Here is a 23,443-nt window from a genome sequence, read left to right on the forward strand (position 1 = left end):
AGCTCGAAGAGCTTCAGCCAAGGAAGCATCTTCTCATTGCTTTTTCCCTCAGGTGTGAGGAGTACGAGGAGTAGAGATAATTGGAGAGGGTTCTATAGGAATAGTGTCCTCTTCTTTGAGAGAGATGGAAGAGGGTTTTCTTTGTAGATTAGATCTGGACCTTCTTGGGATTAAGTCTTCAATAGGAATGTCATCTCTATCTATAGGAATATCATCAGCATTGAGAATTTGGAGTTGGGTAGGAGGTTGAAGTGAGGATTTTGAGAAGGATAAAAAAGGTGAAGAAATTTGGGTAAAAGGGCTTGGGAAATTTCTGAATACAGCAAAATCGATTAATTTTTAGGAGATTTAAGGAGGATTAAGGGAGGTAAGGTGATGTCTGGATGAAGAAATAGCGGTGAAGGGATATATGACAGAGTTAGTAGATGAGGAAGACGAAGAAGATGAGGAGGATGCCATTTGTGAAACAAGAATTTTTTCTTACTGGTGAAGAGTTGAAGAAGGAATGAATAGGAATCAAGAAAGGGAGAAACGTATTTAAGGAAGAAAAAGAGGAAGTTGAATGGATGACGGACTGTATATTGGCAGGAACATAATGATGAGAAGTTCTATAATGATGGGAAAGCAAGAAGAATCTTTTTGAAGCAAAAGTAACTCTTGAATTTTTGGCGGTTTAAGTGTAACAAGAAGGAACCAGGTAGACAACTTATCTCTTTTTATGCTACTATAGGTAACAATAATTATACCTAAATGAAAAAATGGACAAAATTGCTCTTGTGATCCAGTTTTTCTACTAAATCAACACATACATGAGTCAATATACTCTAAATCTTGTAATTAGGATACTCAACTTAATGTGTAAGACTGAATTAATCAACAATCACTTTAAGATTAACTTATTCTAATCAAGTTGAGGGAGACTTATGCAATTTTAATCATCCCCAAGGCTAACCTATTTTTTTTTCAAACTATTATCTACTTAAATTCTTAGTGAAAATGTCAGTAATTTATTCTTCAGTAGAACAAAACATAATTGATATCAGCCCCTTTTCAATATTATTTCTAAGGAAATGATGTTGAATATTAATATACTTAGTTTTTTTTATGTTGAACAGGATTTTTGGCAATATTTATAGCACTTGTGTTATCACAGAAAATAGGAACACATCCAACATCTATGTCAAAATCCATAAGTTATTGCTTAATCCATAATAATTGACCACAATAAGACCCTGCAGCCACATATTCAGCTTCAGCAGTAGACAATGCTACTGAATTCTGCTTCTTAGTGGACCAGGTAATTAAACATGATCCAAGTAAGTGTGCCATGCCTGTAGTGCTCTTCCTATCAACCAAACCAACAAAGTTGAAATTACTACCTTTTGGGTACCATAGACCAAGATCACTAGTTCCTTTACGATATCTAAAAATCCTTTTTATAGATTTTAGATGAGAATTCTTAGGATTTGCTTGAAATCTAGCACATAATACTACACTAAACACTATATCAGGCCTGCTAGCAGTAAGATATAGCAATGACCCTATCATTCCTCTGTACATCTTTTGCTCTACATTAGGATCTATTTCATCCAAATCAAGCTTCGTATCAGTGGCAATTGGAGTGCTGATTTCTTTTGCCTCTTCCATGGGGAGGTTCTTTTACATAATTCTGCTGATGGATTATTGTTCCTGATGTTGTTTGTTTTATTTGTACTCCTAAGAAGTAGTTTATCTCTCCCGTCATGCTCATCTCAAATTCATAACTCATAAGTTTGGCAAAGTCATGCGTTATGTTCATGTTTGTAGAGCCAAAGATAATGTCATCTACATACACCTGCACCACCAACAGATCTTTTTCATCAGTTTTCAAGAAAACAGTATTGTTAATTTTACCTCTAGTATGTCCATGCTCCATTAAAAACTTTGACAGTCTCTCATACCAAGCTCTAGGAGCTTGTTTCAACCTATACAGGGCCTTATCTAGTTTGTACACATGATCAGGAAACTCCTTGCTTTCAAACCTTGGAGGTTGTTTAACATATACTTTCTCCTTGAGAATTCCATTCAACAATGCACTCTTAACATCCATTTGATAAAGAATGAATTCCCTGTAGGTAAAAAATGCAACAAGTAATCTAATAGCCTCAATTCTAGCCACAGGAGCAAAGGTCTCATCAAAATTTATGCCTTCTTCTTGATTGTATCCTTGGACCACCAGTCTTTCCTTATTCCTTATAACTGTTCCATGATCATCAACTTTATTTTTATACACTCACTTAGTCCCAATTATAGTTCTATCTTTTGGAAGAGGGACTAAGTGTCATACTTTGTTTTTTTAAAATTGATTCAATTTTTTCTGCATGGCTATGATCCAATTAGCATCAAATAATGCCTCAGTTACCTTATTTGGCTCAATCTCTGATAGGAAGGCCTTGAAGGCACACATACTTCTTAATCCATACCTTATGGTGATCTCAGAAGTGAGATCAGTGAGAACATTCTCAATAGGATATGAACCTTGATGCTTGTAGCCTTTAGGGACTAAGCCTAGTGAGCTACTAGGATCACTGCTGAAGTTCTGAGCTGGAGTGGTTGGTGGCTCAGTTCCCCCTATCACCGTGCCTCCAAATTAAGTTCCCCCTATTGAAGTGTCTCCATGCTTGGTAGCTTCATTCAATGAACCAGGTTGTGTAACCTGTTCCTCAGAGTCACTTCCTTCCTGCAGGTTAGTCTTAACACAGGATTCATAAAAAACTACATGCATGCTTTCTTCAACACAATTTGTTTTGATGTTTAAAACCCTATAAGTCTTACTATGAAGTGAATAACCTAAGAAGATTCCCTCATCACTTTTGGCATCAAATTTTCCCAAATTATCCATTCCATTATTATGTATGAAGCATTTATACCCAAAGGTTCTAAAATGAGAAATGTTAGGCTTTCTTCCTTTAAGTAATTCATTGGGAGTCTTCTCCAACATAGGTCTGATCATGCACCTGTTTATGATATATGAAGTAGTGCTTATTGCTTTAACCCAAAGTTTTTTAGCAACATTTGCAGCAAGCATCATTGCTCTAGCCATATCTTCCAAAGTTGTATTTTTCTTTTCCACCACCCTATTTTGTTGTGGTGTTCTAGGTGCAGAAAAATTATGATCTATACCATTTGCTGAACAAAATTCTAAGAACTTGACATTCTCAAATTTTGTACCATGCTAATGAAGTGCCCAGTTTCTTTTCAATTTTCTTGATAAAAATTACAAAGACATAAAAGGCATCTTCTTTAGAGGCTAGAAACAAAGTTCAGGTGAACCTGGAATAATCATCAACAATTACAAAAATATACCTTTTTCTACCTCTTCTTTGAAGTCTCATTGGTACAAACAGATCCATATGAACCAGGTCAAGGCACTTGGTAGTGCTAACATGGTTCTTTGACTTAAATAAAGATCTTACATGATTTCCCCTTACACAAGCACTACATAACCTTTCCTCTTTAAATTTGGTCTTGGATAGTCCTAATACCATATCTTTTGAGGAAACTGTGTTTAGTTATTTAAGACTTGCATGTCCAAGTCTTCTGTGTCAATAGAGGGGATCATTTTCAATTGTACTTAGACAAGTCAATTTTGGTCCTGATATTTCCATTATGTCAGCTTTGTATGCATTTTTGTATCTTCTAGAAGTGAACACAACCTCTTTGGTGTCCATTTTCTTGACCTTCACACCTGCAGAAGTGAAAATAACTTTGTTACCTTTATCACAAAGCTGTGAAATACTCAATATATTGTTCTTCAATCCTTTTACAAGATAGATATCTTCCAATACTCTTGACTCAGATGAGCCAATTTTTCCAACTCCAGTAATGATTCTCTTTTTTCCATCACCAAAGGAAACTCCTCCTCCATTTATTTTAAAAGTGAAAAGAACTTTTTCTTGTCACCAATCATGTGTCTAGAGCAAGCACTATCCAAGTACTAATGCCTCTTGCTTTCTTTCACTTTCTCTTTCAAAAGAAATCAATAGTTATACTGAGAAACCTAGACAATCTTGGGTCCTGTTTTATGAGTAAAAGGATGAATCAAATTTCTTCTAGTCCAAGCTGGCAACATATGGTGCAACCTATTTCTCTGACCTGAACCAGTTCTTTTATTTTTGGTCTGAGAAAATTTATTTACCAGGTTTTGACTGTTTGATTTGCTTTTATTAGCTGTTGGACATTCAGTAGTTGAATGTCCAAGATTTTCATAGATATAGCATAAATCTTTAGGATCAGCACTACCCTTGTGGAATCCCAAACCTGCCTTTTCACTGTGAGCTTTCTCACTCAGTTTATGAATAATTCTTGATGAATTTGTCCACCTATTTGCTCTTTCATGATCAAGTTTCAGTTTAGAGATTTCTTGACTCAATCTGTTTATCATGTCAGCTGCATTGCTGCACTCTAGTTTACACTTTTCTAGTTCAAGTTCAACACTTTCTTGTTCATTACCCATGACCTTTTTTCCATTTTTAGTGAGAGTCAATTTAAGGATTTCATACTTAAGATCATTATTGGAAGAGTTAAGTTCTGTAACCTGTTTCTTGAGAGTGCAGTTTTATTGTCAACTATAACTTTACAGGCCTTTAATTCAATAAGATTAAATTTAAGGCTTGCAAAACTGTTGAACAACTCATCCCTATCAGAAGTTAATTCTTGGAAATCATCAATTAGTGCACTCATCAAGGAAACAAGTTTTGATTTTGTAAATAAGTGTAGTTTTTCTTTAAGTTCAAGTATGCTTACCTCACTAGCATCATCTTCTTTATCTAAGTCTAAATCTCCAAGTGCCATGAATGCAATCAGCTTCATCATCATCTGAGTCAGATCCCCAAGCTACTATCATTGCATGTTCCTTCTTTCCTTTTGCCTTTTCTTTTAGTTCCTTTTCATCCCTTTCTTTTTTCCACTTTATTTCCCAGAATGGACAATCTCTGATCAGATGATCAGTCTTACCACACTTGTAGCATACATTTGGATTGTCATTTAAACGCTTCTTACTACTTGTTTCCTTCTTTTTTTAAAGAATTTACTGAAATTCTTGGTTATAAAGGCAACTTGTTCCTTATCAAGTTCAAATTTATCATCACTAGCAGAAGCCTTCAATGCCAAGATTTTCTCTGGAACTGCTTGTTCTTTGGTTCCATCAACTTCTATTTCATAAGTTCTCAAATTTCCAACCATTTCATCCAAAGTCATGCCAGCAAGATCTTTGTTAGCTTCCCTAATTGCAATTAGCTTAACATTCCATTTTGTTTTTGGTAGTACCCTTAGAACCTTTTCAACCTGTTCCTTCTCAGTGATAACTTTGCTCAAGAGAGCCAGCTCATTTGTTAAGTTTGTAAGCCTTGTAATCATCTCATCTAGGGATTCATTTTCCTTCATCTTGAAAGCCTCATACTCGGAAAAGAGAAGGGAAATTTTGAATTTCCTTACCTGAGAGGTACCCTCATGTGTATTTACCAATGCATCCCAAATTTGGTTAGCAGTGGTGCAAGTTGACACCCTGTTATATTCAGCAGGTCTTAATCCACAGACTAGGATGTTCTTAGCTTTAGCATTTTTCCTTAAAGCCACCAAGTTATCAGCAGTGCATTTGCTCCTTACCTTTCTAACTTATTCACCATCAACCATCTTTATTGGAATGGTAGGACCATCAGTAATCCTATCCCATAATTCATAGTCTTCACCTTGGATGAATATCTCCATCCTTGCTTTCCACTAGATAAAGTGAAAGCCATAAAAAAGTAGAGGTCTAGTGGTTGACCGACCTTCACTATGACTAGTAGGAGGTGTGAAATTCATCATGTGATCTTTTCTTAGGTGCTAGCCTTATTTAAGACAACCTCTCTCTAATAACACTTGTTAGAGTGAGTGCCCTACCAATTTTAATATTTTACTCTACTGGTTTCCTATTAGTGGAACAAATAAGCTAACTTGGTTCACAGAAGTAAAACTTGAACACAGTATTTTTATATGAAAAACACCCGGCTCAAGAAAGGTGTAAAAAACTACGACCTATAAATTTTTATGTGAAAAACACCCAGCTCAAGGAAGGTGTAAAAAACCATGGCCTATACCTTTACAGGATTTAACCCTAGCTTCACTATAACTCTTGAGACTCAACAATCAACAAATTACAAGACTTCTTGTAAACTAGGAATTAAAACTTCTAACTCTTATTACTGCAAAACACTAATCTTCCCAAGATAAGTGTTCCCAACTCTTCGAGTTCCCCAACTTGAAGACGCTAATCTTAACTCAGTTTATACTTCACTGAGACTAGAGATTACAACTCAATATGACTCAATAAACAACCTATTACACAAAGTCTAAGACTCTAAGTAAAGGACCAGGTTGCTTCACTAGCCCCTTCAAGTTGTAGAACTGTTTTGCTGATTGTTGACTATCTTTTCAGTGCTTGAATGAATATTTTAAATGTCGTTTCTTGTATTTAAGGCAACACCTGATGGAGTCCTTTAGTTGATGTACTCTTTTATCTTCACTAGGACTCCCAGGTAATTTCACTCACTTTTTGCTGCCGTCTCTCTCTCGTAGATTGAATAGGACTCTTTTACTTCATCTCCTCTTATTGTTGGACTCCTTGATCAATTCAACTTTTGGATAGTGCATTTGTCTTCTCCTTCTTATCCACTTTGCTGAAGTGATAAGTGTTGAGAGAATATCTGAATGTTCTTACTTATATACCCCTGTTTGTACGCAATATCATCTTATCAACAACCTTGTCTGCAACTATGCTTTGTACACTTGGATGGACCAACTTTCACAACATGTTTCATTCACATGTCTATCATCAAAACTCTACATTCCCTAACACTTGATCTGTGTTGGCTTGACACTCTCTTTAGAAAATATTTATTAGGAGTTTATTTTATTAAATTAACTTTTATTAATTATGATTTGAAAATCTAAATTTGATGACTAATACTTTGTATATTGAAAATAAATGATAAACTTATATTGATTTCTTGGGTTGGACAATTAATTGAACATGTACTTTCAGTAAGGCTATGTCAAGTAAAAGGAAATGAAGAGAGTGTTTAGCAATAAATCTACAACGAATTCCCAATGGTTGATTTTTTTTTTTCGTGTGGTTGTTAGTTGTTTGCTCGAATATTTTTATTGTCTTTTTTATTTCAAACTTAAAAAAGATGATTTTTTTTCCATGTTAACATGCATGTTTCTGAAGGTAAATTAAGAAAGGAATCAAATGTACTAACCGTAAAGTTGTATAAGCTGGAAAGAGCTTATCTTGGTCTATGTATAAAGAAGAAATATGCAGCATTATGTGTTGCCTGTACCCACTATAATTAGCATATATATCAATTTAGAACATCATGCTTGTCATAACTTGAAATTTCCCATTTGGAAAAGTGGTGTTTATTTGTCATTTTTAGCTAAGAATTTGACAAGATAATTGTACTTATGTTGAATCTGAGAACAATATTGTAGCCTTCTTGTTGGAGCATCTATCCGTTCTCTTTATCAGTATTATTATTATGCTAGCAATATATCTTATTCTTCGGTTCTATTACAGTAGTTAGGCCTCGTTTGATACAAGGGATAAAGGATAATTAATTCTCAGATTAATTTTAAGATGAGCTTATCTCATGTTTGGTTGGAATAAAATGAATGGGATAACTCATCCTCAGATTAGTTATATTGGGATTGTAGTATTAAATTTATCCAACCTTACAATGAAATAACTAATCCCGAAATAATTAATTCCAAGATAACTTATTTCCCGACTAAACACCCCTTATTTTCTTTTAATTATGGTTATTTTTACTTCTTTCATTGCTACTTTCTTTCTTCAATATTTCCATCATAACTTTTATTCATTTCATTTCATCCAAACCAATTAAAAATAACAATTTTCTTGAATCGATAATCTATCAAAAATATCTTCCTATCCCACAAAGATAAGGTTGAGGTCCTTATAGAGCTATAGTTAAAGGATATGTTATTATTGTTGTATAGCCTCCTAAAAGATATTTATAAGCATAAACTTATTTAACTTTTATAAATTGATTGACCAAGAGCTTATATATGCACCTAAGCCACTTAAAAGACATGTTTAAGCAATTATCTAATCAAAATCAGTATCCTGGAGGATAACTATACTTATAAGAAACATTCTTTACTAAATCCTCAATATATCAGTTAAATCTAATTCTTAAACTCCATTCATAGTTTCCCTTTCAAATCAAGCAACTTAATTGAGAATTGGTGATACACCTTATTCTTACTATTGTTGCTAAACAGAGGCGGATAAAATTCAGGTGAATTTAATAACTTTTTTTTCTAAACTTACAGATATTTATATAAGGTGAATTTATACCCTTATGTATATGGTTCCCCTGAATCCATAGCCTTTTAACCAAATTAGGTATATATTTTATGTACATTTTGTTACAATTGATCCAATATTATTTGCTGGCATCTACGCTTTAGAAAGGCTAAATAATACATCTAGTTAAATAATGAACTATTCACCTAAAGAAACAAGAATCAGTTCTTAATTCTTATTAATACTTTTTTTCTCCTTTTTGGTGGTACATCCATATTATAAAAATCCTATAATACATGACGAAACTATTGGATTATAGGATTTTTTTTTTTTTGAAGAATGAATTATTACACTAATTTATTGTGTTCACACTTCAATATTTCCATCACGGCTAAAATCTATAGTGGTACATTTTGTAGTTTTATGCTTATTCGTGTAAGGATAAAAAAGAGAGTAAAAGTAATTATTGACTAGCAAGGTCGTATTTGACATTTAGCAACAATAAAATATTATGTACACACTATATATACTTTGTGAGTTTGTGTGTGTATATATATATAATACATGCCTTTAGCAACACAATATATTGTTATTGCTAAATATTTACGAAATTTAGCAACAATAATATATTGTGTACACACTTAAATATTGAAGTGTGAACACAACATATTGATGTTGTTAAATTTCAAATAAGACCTTGTTAGTCAATATTACTTTGAAGTTTTGTAACCGAAAGCACATTTGAGAATTGGAATCAAGTGTAAAGACAAATGAACTTGTTTCTCTCTTTTTAATTCTTACACATAAGGACAGAACTACAAATGGTACCTGCATAAAGAGTTCAGCCTTGACACGCTAATGATGCATCTTTGATGTAAACAAGACATAAAACTTGTATTATTATTATTTGGGTTCATAGTATGTGCAAACAAACAATGACGGAGTCGAAATTTTCATTGAAGAAATTTAGAAGTATATATATAAATTAGTTGAAAGAAGTACAACATCTACTATATATGTGTAAAAAATATTTTTAATCATGTAAAAATAGTATAAAAATAGTATATTTCCGTCGAAAGAGATTCGAATTAACCACTAGGAAAAAGATGGCTCCGTCACTGCAAACAAAGTGACTATAATACATTCTAATTTCTCAATAACAATGTCGACATTTAAATTTTTTTTATTGTTATGATAAAATACTATTATAAAAAAGATATAATTTAATAAAATATTATAGTTAGTTTCAAGAAAAACTTGAATTTTATAGTGAAATAATATTGTTATAGAAATGTATCGAAAGGTCTGACTAACAAGATCTAGAGACGTTCTAATCTCATTGTACTTGTTATCATGACATCTTATCATGGTTCCTTTTAATCAAACGTTGTATTTATATATGCAGAAACTTCAAATCTTGACTTCGCTTTTAATAATATTCATTTCATCAGAGCTCAGTTATTTAAAAAATACAGAAGTAGCATATATGTTTGAATTTAGATTGGATTGATTAATTATGAGAAGACCATTTAAAAACAGAGAAGCTTTTAGAAAAATTAAAGAATCTTTAATTAGTAATTATTCAGAATATATAAGTCTAAATAAAATTAAAAAAAACTCACAAAGATTAGCTTACTTAATTACCTTAATATCTAGTATTGAAGCAAAATTAATAATCCATTTGAAATCTAGAAGAATGAGACACATACCACCTAATTATGATAAAATCAGATTTAGATATCCACCAAAATATTATAAATATGGTTTAAATGAATAAAGTACAAAAATACAAAGAATTAAAATAAATTTTTTCTGAAAAACGTAAAGAATTAAAAATAAGAACAGAAAGACTACATTATAATATATTTGCCGGAGTTAGTAAAAACTCAATAAATGCACAAAAAGATGAAATATCAAAATTAGAATCACAAATAGATAGTTTAAAATATATATATATATATATATATATATATATATATATATATATATATATATCAACATTAACTATTTACAATAAAATGAACAAAGAAAAATTTATAATAGATGAAAAAATATATGAAAATCACGAAGGATTAAAAATAAAAATAGTATTTTCTAATCTAGGAAGAAGATATAAGAAAATAGGTGAACATTTATATTTAATGTTAGAAAAAAAATTAAAATTAGAAGATAAATTGACAACTATGGTAAGAATAGAAAGAGAAAATGAAGAAATAGATAGGAAAAAGGAAATAGAAAAAATAAAACAACAAACTACATAAGAAATACGAAAAATAGAAGAAACTAAAAATAGCAGAATTGCCGAATTAGAAAAAGAACTACAAATGTTAAAAGATTTGTATGAAGAAAGACAAAAAGAAAAGGAAGAAAAAGATAAAGAACAAAAATTACTAAACGAGATAAATCAATTTAAAGAAAAATTAGAAATAAACAATAAAGAAATAAAAAACAAGGAATTAGAAATAAATAATATAGATGTTGAAGAGACAGATAATTATGATTCAGAAGATAGTGAAACATATACAGAAATATTAACAAATACAAAAAATTTAGAAATCAATGAAAAATAAGAAGTAGAAAACTTAGAAAATATCAACACAGAAATAAATACTCTTGATAAAAAAGAAGATCAAAATATAATACCTAGTACATCAGAAATAAGGAAACCTACATATTATAAGAATAAGTTTAGAAGATATAATCTAAAGAAAGAGCATGACAAATGGGCACCAAAACAAATAGTTAATAAAAATTATAACTTTTTAGACTTAGACTATGTAATAGATACAGAAAAAACAATACAATTATGGATAGGATATATGACAAAATAATTATTAGATAATAATATAAATATAACAGATGCACCAGAATATATAGAAAGAACACTAATAGGAAAAGTGAAATTATGGTTTTCAAATTTAACTGAAAATAGCAAAAAAATATTAAGAAGAACTGATAAACCTATAGAAGGAACATCATCAACAACAACTAAACTAACACCTATAGAATTATTAAAAAAATATGAAATAGCTATAAAAGATGAATTTGGTAGTATGACAACAATAGAAGAAGAACAAAATGAAGAAAAAGATACAAATAGGAATTTAATGTTAAAATTAGCAATATGTAATATGTGTTATATAGATGAATATACTTGCGCATTTAAAGAATAATATTATAAAGGAGCATATAATATATAAAAAAGTAAAGAAATAAGAAAATTATATTTTAATAAATTACCTGAACCATTTAGTTCAAAAATAATAAAGAGTTGGGAAGAAGCAAAAATAGTAGATACTCTAGGAGCAAGGATAAAATTTTAACAACAATAGTATAGAAACTTATGTGAAAAATATAGAGAAGAATTAAAAATGAAAAAAACATTGATAAGAAATTTAGCATGTTGCAAAGATAAAATAGCACCCCAATTCGGATGCGAAGAAAGATATTATAAGAAAAGAAAAAGACATAAGAAATATAAGAAATATAAAAACTCAAAATATAAATACAAGAAACCAAGAAAAAGATATTATGTAAAAAATTATAAATACAAAAGACCATATAGAAAAAAGAAATCTATAAAAGAATGTACTTGTTATAATTGTGAAAAATTAGGACATTTAGCTAGAGATTGTAAATTACCTAAAAATCTAAAAAATAAACAAATATCAGAAATAAAAATAGAAAATACAGAATATATGCAGATAGATTATATAGATTATGAATTAGAAAGTGAGGATAGTATATATGAAATTTCAAAAAAATGAAACAGTTAATGAAATAGATAGTGAAATAGATGAATCAAATGACTGAAGAAGATATAAAAATAATAATAAAGGAAGAATATTTAAATAATGAAGGAACAGACTAGAAAATAATATTTGACAGTAACATATTTGATGAAATAAAATAAAAAGAATTAGACTTAAGTGTAGAAAAAATATTTAAAATACCAGCAATAAAAAATATATTTACTAGAAAAAAAGAAGAATATTATATAGTAAGCCAAAAAGAATATGTAATAGACTGTAGATATGCAAAAGGTAAAGCTAGTATACCACTAGTAACAAAAAGAATAATTAATAAAGAGATAAACAATATAAAAAGTAGAGACCCAATAAAATATGTACACCTTAGAGGTACAGAGATATTAATAAAAGAATGTTTTAGAGAAGGAATAGATACACCAATAGAATTATATTTAGCAGATGATAGAATTATAAAACCTACAGAAAAAAGCATAATAACTGCCATAAAAGGAAATTTAATATACCAAAAATTTAAATTTATAATAAGTGCAAATTATTCAGTAGTGGTAACAGATAAAAATATAGATAAATCATTAGTATTATATTGGAAAATATCAGGAATAGAATTAACCCCAGAAAGTAAAATATTTACAGCAAGATGTAAAAATTTATATGTATTAACAACAAAACATAAAATAACAGGAAAAAATAAGATTAGCAAAATACGAATAGAAAGTCCATTCGAACAAATTGTAAAAACAATAGATAATAATGATTATAGCTATAGAGACATAGATATAGAAGAAAATTTAGAAATAATAAATGATAGAATAAGTACAACGAAAAGAATAACTTATGAAAAACCAGAATCATCAAGCTCATAAAAAAGAACAAGTTATGAAACAAATTCAACAAATAATTTAAACCAATATTACATAACAGGAAAGGTAAATGAAAAAGAATATTTAATACTCTTAAATACAGGACAAGGAGAAAATTATATAGCAAAATATCTAGTAAAAAATGAAGAAATAAAAACTGATAATAATATATGCCCAGATCTACCAAGAAGTTTAATAAATATTAAAAATATAGAAGAAAAAGAAATAATAATAGGAATTAGAAAAATAAAAATAGAATTTGAAGTAAAGGAAGAAATGCAAAAAGCAGACATAATATTCGGAATAAAATGGCTAGAACAAGTAAAACCATATAATATAAAACATACACAATTAACCTTAACATAAAAGAGAGAGAAATTATTCTTAAAAAGAGCCTTAACATGAAATGAAAATATATGTATTAATGAAGATAGTAGTAGAAGGATATTACAGTAGATATTATACGTCTATGATAGATACAGGAGCAGAAGCTAATTTATGTAGATATAATTGCTTACCAGAAAACAAATGGGATAAATTAAAAACACCAATAATAGTTAAAGGATTTAATAATGAAGGAATCTTAATTACTTATAAAACTAGGAATGTAAAAATACAAGTATGGGATAAGATATTAACAATAGAAGAAGTTTATAATTATGAACTAACATCAAAAGATATACTTTTAGGAATGCCGTTTTTAGATAAATTATACCCACATATAATAACTAGAACAGATTAGTGGTTTACAACACCATGTAAACAGAAAGTAAGAGCAAAAAGAGTTAGTAATAAAATAAGAAAGAAAAATGATTGGATAAAAGGAAGTGAAAAAATTACACAAAAGTTAGAAAATATAAAAAATACTGAAGATACAATAGACTAGTCGTATTTTCGATAAATAAAACAGAAATAACTATATTTTCAATAAATAAGATAGAGATAATTAAGAAAAAATTAGAACAATTATATAATGAAGATCCATTAAAAGGATGGGAAAAACATAAAACTACTATAAAAATTGAATTAATAGATAAAAATAACATAATAACCCAGAAACCATTAACATATAATTTTGACGATTTAAAAGAATTTAAAACGCATATAGATGAATTACTAGAAAAACAATATATACAAAAAAGTAATAGTAAACATAATAGTCCAGCATTTATAGTAAATAAACATAGTGAACAAAAAAGAGAAAAAAGTAGAATGGTTATTGACTATAGAAATTTAAATGCAAAGATTATAACATATAATTATCCAATACCAAATAAGATATTAAAAATAAGACAAATATAGAGATATAATTATTTTAGTAAATTCGATTGTAAATCAGGATTTTACCATTTAAAGTTAGAAGAAGAATCTAAGGAATTAATCGCATTTACGGTACCACAAGGATTTTATGAATGGAATGTATTACCATTTGGATATAAAAATGCACCAGGTAGATATCAACATTTTATGGATAGTTATTTTAAACAATTATCTAATTGTATAGTATACATAGATGATATATTATTATATACAAAAACTAAAGAAGAACATTTAAAATTATTAGGACAATTTACAGATATAATAGAAAAATTGGGAACAAGTCTAAGTGAAAAGAAAGCTGAAATTATGAAAAATCAGATAGAATTTTTAGGAATACAAATAGATAAGAGTGGAGTAAAAATGCAACAACACATAATACAAAAAATAATAAATTCGAAAGAAGAATAGATACAAAAAAGAAATTACAATCATTTTTAGGATTAGTAAACCAAATAAGGGAATATATTCCAAAATTAGCAAAAACTTTAAAACCACTATAGAAAAAATTAAAAAAGGATCTAGAATATAACTATAATGAAGAAGATAAAAAACAAGTTCAGAAAATAAAATTATTTTGTAAAGAATTACCAAAATAACAATTTTCAGATGAAAATAGAAAATTTATATATGTAGTAGAAGCGGATGCTAGTGAATGTAGTTATGGAGGAGTACTTAAATACAGATATGAAGCAGAAAAATTAGAACACCATTGTAGATACTACTCAGGTACGTTCAATGAAACAGAAATAAAATGAGAAATAAATAGGAAAGAATTATGTTCATTATATAAATGTTTGCTAGAATTTGAGCCATATATTGTATATTACAAGTTTATTGTACAAACGGATAATACACAGGTACGCTGGTGGTTAACAAAGAAAATACAAAATTCAGTTACAACAAAAGAGATTCGGAGACTAGTCTTGAATATATTAAATTTCACATTTATAATTGAAGTAATTAGTACTAACAAAAATGTTATTGCAGATTACATATCAAGACAAAGCTACACAGACTGATATAATAGAAGAGGATACTTTAGAAAAGATATTCAACACCCTAACTACGCTTTCAATGAAAGTGGACAGTATGGGTAATGAAATAGAAAAGCTAAAGACTAATGAAGTTAAACTGAAGTCTATAGCTACAAATCAGCTAACTCAGCAGTGTGCAGAGCTATGTCGATCGGAAGACATTAAAGTTCCAGAGCTAGAAAGAGACGTTGGGACACTCCATAAAACCCGTAACGTTTATCAATCTACTTCTACAGGTACAAGCAAAGGAGTTAGGAAAAACACAAATATGAACCTAAACAGGCTATTTGATAAACCATTTATTCCAAATACACCAAAAGATCCTATGTTTATACCCCCACAAATTACCACATACCGAGAAAGTTTAAATCAAGACAAAAGGACCTACAACTATACAGGCCGAACATACATAGAAAATATTTACAAAATACAAACCTTCTTAAATACCAACCCCAGAGCTATAAACATCCAAGAACCACATACAAATTACATAACCCAGAAACTAACTGGATATAATAAGCTAATTGCTTTGCCCAAATCCAAACCAAGTCTAGTTAAAACCTGTTACGAATATGGACTACTTAGTACCATATATAACCAAGACAGAAATGAAATATCCAATATACTAGAAATATATGATTCATTTAACATTTTTAAAAGGATAACCAAAGGTAACCTATTTTTTTATAAAATTTTACACGGCACCAGCAGAAATATTGTATGATGAAGTTAAATCACCTATACAAGTTGTAAAAATAGGAATAACCCGAGATATGATTATACCAGAAGATATTACTCAACAACCAGAAATACCTAGAATTGAGATACCAAATTATTATGCAAATAAGAGAATTATTGGACTATCCACGATTCTTCAAGAGTTAGCAAACACTTATCGCAACAGAAATTCTATATGGAGTTATTATTCAAGAGGTAATGTAATAGTATACTCAAATTCAAAGGAGCTACAAGAAGAAGATATGGAAGACATTAGGTAATGGATCTTGATGTTACTCAATCCATAGAAAAAACCTATCACCAGAGCCATTAGAGAAAAATTTATTTTGGAAGAATTATTAACCAGATATTGCAAGTTAATTGGACATAAATATCCAAACCATCAATGTTCGAAATGTAATGGAGAAGATAATATTATCCCAGAAGTTCGGCTAGAATAAAATATCAAGAAGATAAGCATGCCAGCTGGAAAGAAGATAAAAAAGCAGCTGATACGACAAGAAGAAGATATCAGCGGAAACAATAATGGAGATGAAAGATAGAGTATTAAATTGTGAAAGCAACATGTAACAAAATTTCACAATTTTCTTTACGTAAATTATTAGAATTGTAAAGACTTTTGACTATTATTAGTCTAGGCCTTAATTTTTGTCTTTTTTAGAAGACATTTGTAAAGTATAATAAATGAGGTTAGTTAATTTTAGAAGACTTTTTGTAAAATTTAGAAACGTGTAAAATAAGGAAGGAAAACTCTTGTAAAGTTTTAGTCTATAAATAAAAGGAACCGAAGGCATTGCAAAGTAAGCCTTCATGTGTTGAAGCAAAAACTCTCTCTTGTCCACAACAAATATTTTGCTTAATTATTAAAAAACAGGTATATTTCAATGGAAAAAGCTATGGAGGAACAAACATTAGAAATATCAAACCTACCCGAACATGTATATTTATTTATGATTATGAATAGCTAAATTCATAATTCCCAACAATCATGGTATGATAAAATAAATTCATGTTAGTTACTTTATAGTAGAATTATTCAAAGAATAATATGTTAAGAAGTTTATTAGCAAAGTGGAAAAGGAGAAAAATCCCTAAGAACTATGCCATCCTAAAGGTGAAACCAATGAGGCAAGAAGCTGTGGTGGTGAGTAACCAGAGTAGAGGCGCTGTTTAAGGAAAAAATATCCAGATTACCATGCTAATAGTGACCGAAGAACATGTTATTTAAGAATAATCTAGTATAAAGTAATCTAAGATGACCATATTTTGTTATGTACATGATTGAAGGGAATATTTTGAAAAGAGCAATTTTATGAAAATGAATAATTATTTATCTGATGTAATGGTAGATAAATTTAAAATACTTATTTTGTATGTGATTAAGGATATAGGAATAATAGATATAAGGAAAATCATATTAGAAAAACTATTCAGTAAAGATTATATAGCTAGAATAAATTACATACCACACTCACCTAATTACTCTTATAAATACTTATATATACATTAACTATGATAAATTATGTATATTTAGAATTTTGGAAAATAGATATAAAATATATACAATTTCTTAGTAAAAATATAAAAGAGTTAATAAGATTAAAACAAACAACTACAAAATATTATAATAAAATATTTAGCCAATTTTAAATGATAGATAATCTTAAAGTCTTAATCTTATATATATTTAGAGATATAGAAATTATAGATATTAAGAGAATAATATTAGAAGAAGTATTAGACTATGAAATTGAAACTATAAATTGGATAGCGCAGTTATACCTGGATAATTACCCAGATGGATATTATTCAGATTAAGAGATGTTAGAATATATTAGAAAAACTAGAGAAAATCAAGATAATCTAAATGAAGAAATTAATTATAGAAACTGAATTAGAAAAATAATGGAGAATCTAAAAGAAAAATTAATATGGATAGAAGAAACCTTAGAAAATTTAGGAAAAAGTACATGTGATAGTTTATATAATTTAAAAAACTCGCTACAAGAAGAACAACACAAGATAATAAATAACATTAAAAATCTAGAATTAGATATACATTACAGTACAATTAGGATAAATTATTATACAGAAATCTGTAACTCTGCAATTACTACAGGATAAAATAATAGACTACGAATATTTAAAATATTGGAGACAAAATATGGATGAAATAATATAATTAAAACTCATGAAAGATAATCACCCCCCAAGATATGAATATTGATAAAATTAACATAAATAGACTTAAACTAAAAATATATAGAGAAGTTACGAATGAAGTTAAGAATTATCCACGCACACAAGTTATCCGCGCACCCCCAACAATTGATATTATTAAAACTTATGAAAGATAATCACCCCCCAAGATATGAATATCGATAAAACTAACATAAATAGACTTAAAATAAAAATATATAGAGAATTTAAGAATTATCCACGCACACAAGTTATCCGCGCACCCCCTACAATTGGGAAACCAATTCCTATGAGAGTTCATATCGAATGATAAAAGTACAACAACTATAATGTACTTTACTTTTACTCTTTTGCTAATAATTTTAATTTTAAATGAGACGGTTCAAAAGATTCTCTATCAGGTGAACTAAGTTTAGAAATTTCAATCTTTAATGGTGAAAAAATTGTTAAGGTTTTTGCCTCGATTTTCTTACTATATTTAAGTTTTATTTTTTCTTAGAAGGAAAATAAAGTTACCATAACTACTTTTACTTTTTTTGAAAGAAAAAAATATAATTCTTTTCCATATTTGGCTGCGCAAGTATATTCATTTATGTAGCACATATTACATATTGCTAATTTTAACATTGAACTCCTATTTGTATATTTCTCTTCATTTTGTTCTTCTTCTGTTGTTGTCATGCTACTAAATTCATCTTTTATAGCTGTTTCATATTTTTTAATAATTTTATAGGTGTTAATTTAGTTGTAGCTGTTAGTAATGTTCCTTCTGTAGGTTTGTCAGTACTATTTATTATCTAGTAAAGTTACCGCGCATAAATCTGCACCCCCTACAATTGGTATCAAAGCCTGGTTATTTAAAAAATACGGAAGTCGTATATATATGGATTTACTTGATTAATTTATTAATTATGATTTATTTGATAAAACTAGATTTAGATATTTTCCAAAATATTATTTAAATGAATAACGTACAAAAATATAAAGAACTAAAACAAATAATATCTGAAAAACGTAAAGAATTAAAAATAAGGATAGAAAGACTACAGTATAATATAATTGCCGGAGTTAGTAAAAACTCAATAAATGCACAAAAGAAGAAATATCAAATTTAAAATCATCAATAGATAGTCTAGAATATACATACAACATGATCTATTAACAATTAAATAAAAAATATTAACAATTAAATAAAAAATGAACAAAGAAGAATTTATAATAGATGAAAAAATATATGAAAACCATGAAGGATTAAAAATAAAAATAATATTTTCTAATATAGGAAGAAGGTATAAGAAAATCGGTAAACATTTATATTTAATGTTAGAAAAAGAAGAATTAAAATTAGAAGATAGGTTAGCAGCTATGGTAAGGATAGAAAAAGAAAATGAAGAAATAGATAGAAAAAAGAAACAGAAAAAATAAAACAACAAACTACATAAGAAATACGAAAAATAGAAGAAACTAAAACTAATAGGATTGCTAAATTAGAAAAAGAACTAAAAATGCTAAAGGATCTGTATGAAAAAAGACAAAAAGAAAAAGAAGAAAAAGATAAAGAACAAAAATTATTAAATGAGATAAATCAATTTAAAGAAAAATTAGAAATAAAAAATAAAGAAATAGAAACCAAGGAATTAGAAATTAATACAATAGATGTTGAAGAAATAGATAATTATGATTCAGAAGATAGTGAAACATATACAGAAATCTTAACAAATACAAAAAATTTAGAAATCAATGAAAAACAAGAAGTAATTAATGAAGAAAACTTAGAAAATATAAACACGAAAATAAACACTCTTGATAAAAAAGAAGATAAAAATATAATAACTAAAACATCAGAAATAAGAAAACCTACATATAAGAATAAGTTTAAAAGATATAATCTAAAGAATGAATATGACAAATGGACACCAAAACAAATAGTTAATAAAAATTATAACTTTTTAGACTTAGATTGTGTAATAAATACAGAAAAATAATACAATTATGGATAGGATATATGACAAAATAATTATTAGATAATAATATAAATATAACAGATGCACCAGAATATATAGAAAGAACACTAATAGGAACGGTGAAATTATGGTTTTTAAATCTAACTGAAAATAGTAAAAGGGTATTAAGAACTGACAAACCTACACAAGGAACATCATCAACAACTACAACTAAATTAACACCTATATAATTATTAAAAAAAATATGAAACAGCTATAAAAGACGAATTTAGTAGCATGACAACAACAGAAGAAGAACAAAATGAAGAGAAAGACACAAATAGGAATTTAATGTTAAAATTAGCAATATGTAATATGTGCTACATAGATGAATATACTTGCGCATTTAAAGAATAATATTATAAAGGAGCATATAATACAGAAGAAAGTAAAGAAATAAGAAAATTATATTTTAGTAAATTACCTGAACCAATTAGATCAAAAATAATAAAAAGTTGGGATGAAGCAAAAATAGTAAATACTCTAGGATCAAGAATAAATTTTTTACAATAATGGTATAGAAACCTCTATGAAAAATATAGAGAAGAAATAAAAATGAAAAAAAACATTCATAAGAAATTTAGCATGTTGCAAAGATAAAGTAGCACCTCAATTTGGATGCAAAGAAAGATATTATAAGAAAAGAAAAAGACATAATAAATATAAGAAATACGAAAAATCAAAATGTAAATATAAAAAACCAAGAAAAAGATATTATGTAAAAAATTATAAACATAAAAGACCATATAGAAAAAAGAAATCTATAAAAGAATGTACTTGTTATAATTGCGGAAAATTAGGACATTTAGCTAGAGATTGTAAATTACCTAAAAACCCCAAAAATAAACAAATATCAAAAATAAAAATAGAAAATACAGAATATATACAGATAGATTATATAGATTACGAAATAGAAAGTGAAGACAATATTTATAAAATTTTAGAGAATGAAACAAATAATGAAATAGAAGATAATGAAACAGATAGTGAATTAGATGAATTAAATGATTGAAGACGATATACAAATAAACCAAATGACTGAAGAAGATATAAAATTAATAACAAAAGAAGAATATTTAAATGACGAAGGAACAAATCAAAAAATATTATTTGATAATAATATATTTGATGAAATAAAAGGAAAAGAGTTAGACTTAAGTGTAGAAAAAATATTTAAAATATCAACAATAAAAAATATATTTACTAGGAAAAAAGAAGAATATTATGTAGTAAGCCAAAAATAACATGTAATAGACTATAGATATGCAAAATGTAAAGCTAGTATACCATTAGTAACAAAAATGATAATAAATAAAGAAATAAACGATATAAAAAGTAGAGACCCAATAAAACATGTACACCTTGGCGGTACAGAGATATAGATAAAAGCATGTTTTAGAGAAGGAATAGATACACCAATACAACTATATTTAACAGATGATAGAATTATAAGACCTATAGAAAAAAGTATAATAACTGCAATAAAAGGAAATTTAATATACCAAAAATTTAAATTTACAATAAGTGCAAATTATTCAGTAGCAATAACAGGTAAAAATATAGATAAATCATTAGTATTATATTGGAAAATATCAGGAATAGAACTAACCCCAGGAAGTAAAATATTTACAGCAAGATGTAAAAATCTATATGTATAAACTACAAAACACAAAATAACAGGAAAAAAATAAAATTAATAAAATAAAAATAGAAAGTCCTTTTAAACAATCGTAAAAACAATTGATAATAATGATTATAGTTACAAAAATAAAGACATAGAAGAAGATTTAGAAATAATAAATGATAGAATAAGTACAACAAAAAGAATAGCTTATGAAAAACCAGAATCATCAGGTTCATCAAAAAGAACAAGTTATGAAACAAGTTCAATAGTTAATTTAAACCAATATTACATAACAGGAACAATAAATGAAAAGGAATATTTAATACTCTTAAATATGGGACAAGAAGAAAATTACCTAGCAAAATATCTAGTAAAAAATGAGAAAAGATAAGGTGTTAGAATTTATCAACCTCAAGTAGGCCAAAATGATGGTGAAAGAGTATTCTCTTAAGTTTACCCAATTAGCCAGATATGCTCCTCATGTGGTTGCAGATAGCAGGGCCAAGATGAGTAAGTTTGTTTCTGGGGTGAATAATATAGTTAATGAGTGAAAATCTGCATTGTTGAATAGTGACATGACTTTAGACAGGCTCATGACTAATGCTCAACAGATAGAAGAGAAGAAGATTAAGATGAGAGAGAAACAGAATAAGAGAGCAAAGAAAAGTAGTTTTAACTTTGCTCAGCCCAAATCAGAAGGAGTAAACCATTCTCAGTTTCTTTCTAAGTCATCAGTTCCAGCTCCTTCTTCAGCTAGTGCTCCAGCTTCTTCTTCAGCTAGTGCTTCAGCTCCTAAGTTCAGGGATGGTAATAGAAATAGGGCTCCAGGCTCTAAGTCTCAGGATAGTATCAGCAATGTCTGAACTAATCCCCTTTGTCAAACTTGTGGTAAGAACCATCAGGGTACTTGCAGAGCTGGTGGTGATGCTCGCTTCTGATGTGGCAAGCCAGACCATAGATTTAGAGATTGTCCCCAGCCAGGATATCAGGGTTAGCGTAACCGTTCCCCAGCTTAGTTCGGTCGCCCAAATCAGCAGGGTACCACTTCCAGTGCTACTAGTGGGCAACACCCAAATAGACTTTATGCTTTCCAGTCCCAATAGGATCAGGAAAATTCTCCTGATGTGGTTACTGGTATGTTACATATCTTTCACTTGCATGTTTACGCTTTGCTAGATCCTGGAGCTTCTTTGTCTTTTGTTATTCCCTACATAGCAGTTAATTTCGGAGTCAGTCCCAAAATTCCAGCAGAGCCCTTCTCAGTCTCTACCCCAGTGGGTAAAACCATCATAGCCTGACGGGTATATAGGAACTGTCCAGTTATGGTATCTCAAAAAATCACCTCAGTAGATTTAGTCGAATTAGAGATGACTAATTTTGATATCATTCTCAACATGGATTGACTTCATTCCTACTATGCCACAGTTGACTGTAGAAATAGAGTTGTCCAGTTTTAGTTTCTGAATAAACCTTTCCTAGAGTGGAGGGGTAGCACTTTAGATTTCAGAGGTGAGCTTGTTTCCTACCTTCAGGCAAGGAAAATAA

General features: G+C 28.7%; 1 protein-coding gene across 1 annotated transcript; it reads right to left on the bottom strand.

The window, feature by feature from the left end:
- Nucleotides 1-1,194: 1,194 nt before the first annotated feature.
- LOC124889584 (secreted RxLR effector protein 161-like) lies at nucleotides 1,195-1,647 on the bottom strand. Its single transcript, XM_047401546.1, has one exon. The coding sequence runs from the start codon at nucleotides 1,645-1,647 to the stop codon at nucleotides 1,195-1,197; it is 453 nt and encodes a 150-aa protein (XP_047257502.1).
- Nucleotides 1,648-23,443: the final 21,796 nt, after the last annotated feature.

The sequence above is a fragment of the Capsicum annuum genome, chromosome 12, assembly GCF_002878395.1.
Source record: "Capsicum annuum cultivar UCD-10X-F1 chromosome 12, UCD10Xv1.1, whole genome shotgun sequence".
Lineage (NCBI taxonomy): Eukaryota > Viridiplantae > Streptophyta > Magnoliopsida > Solanales > Solanaceae > Capsicum > Capsicum annuum.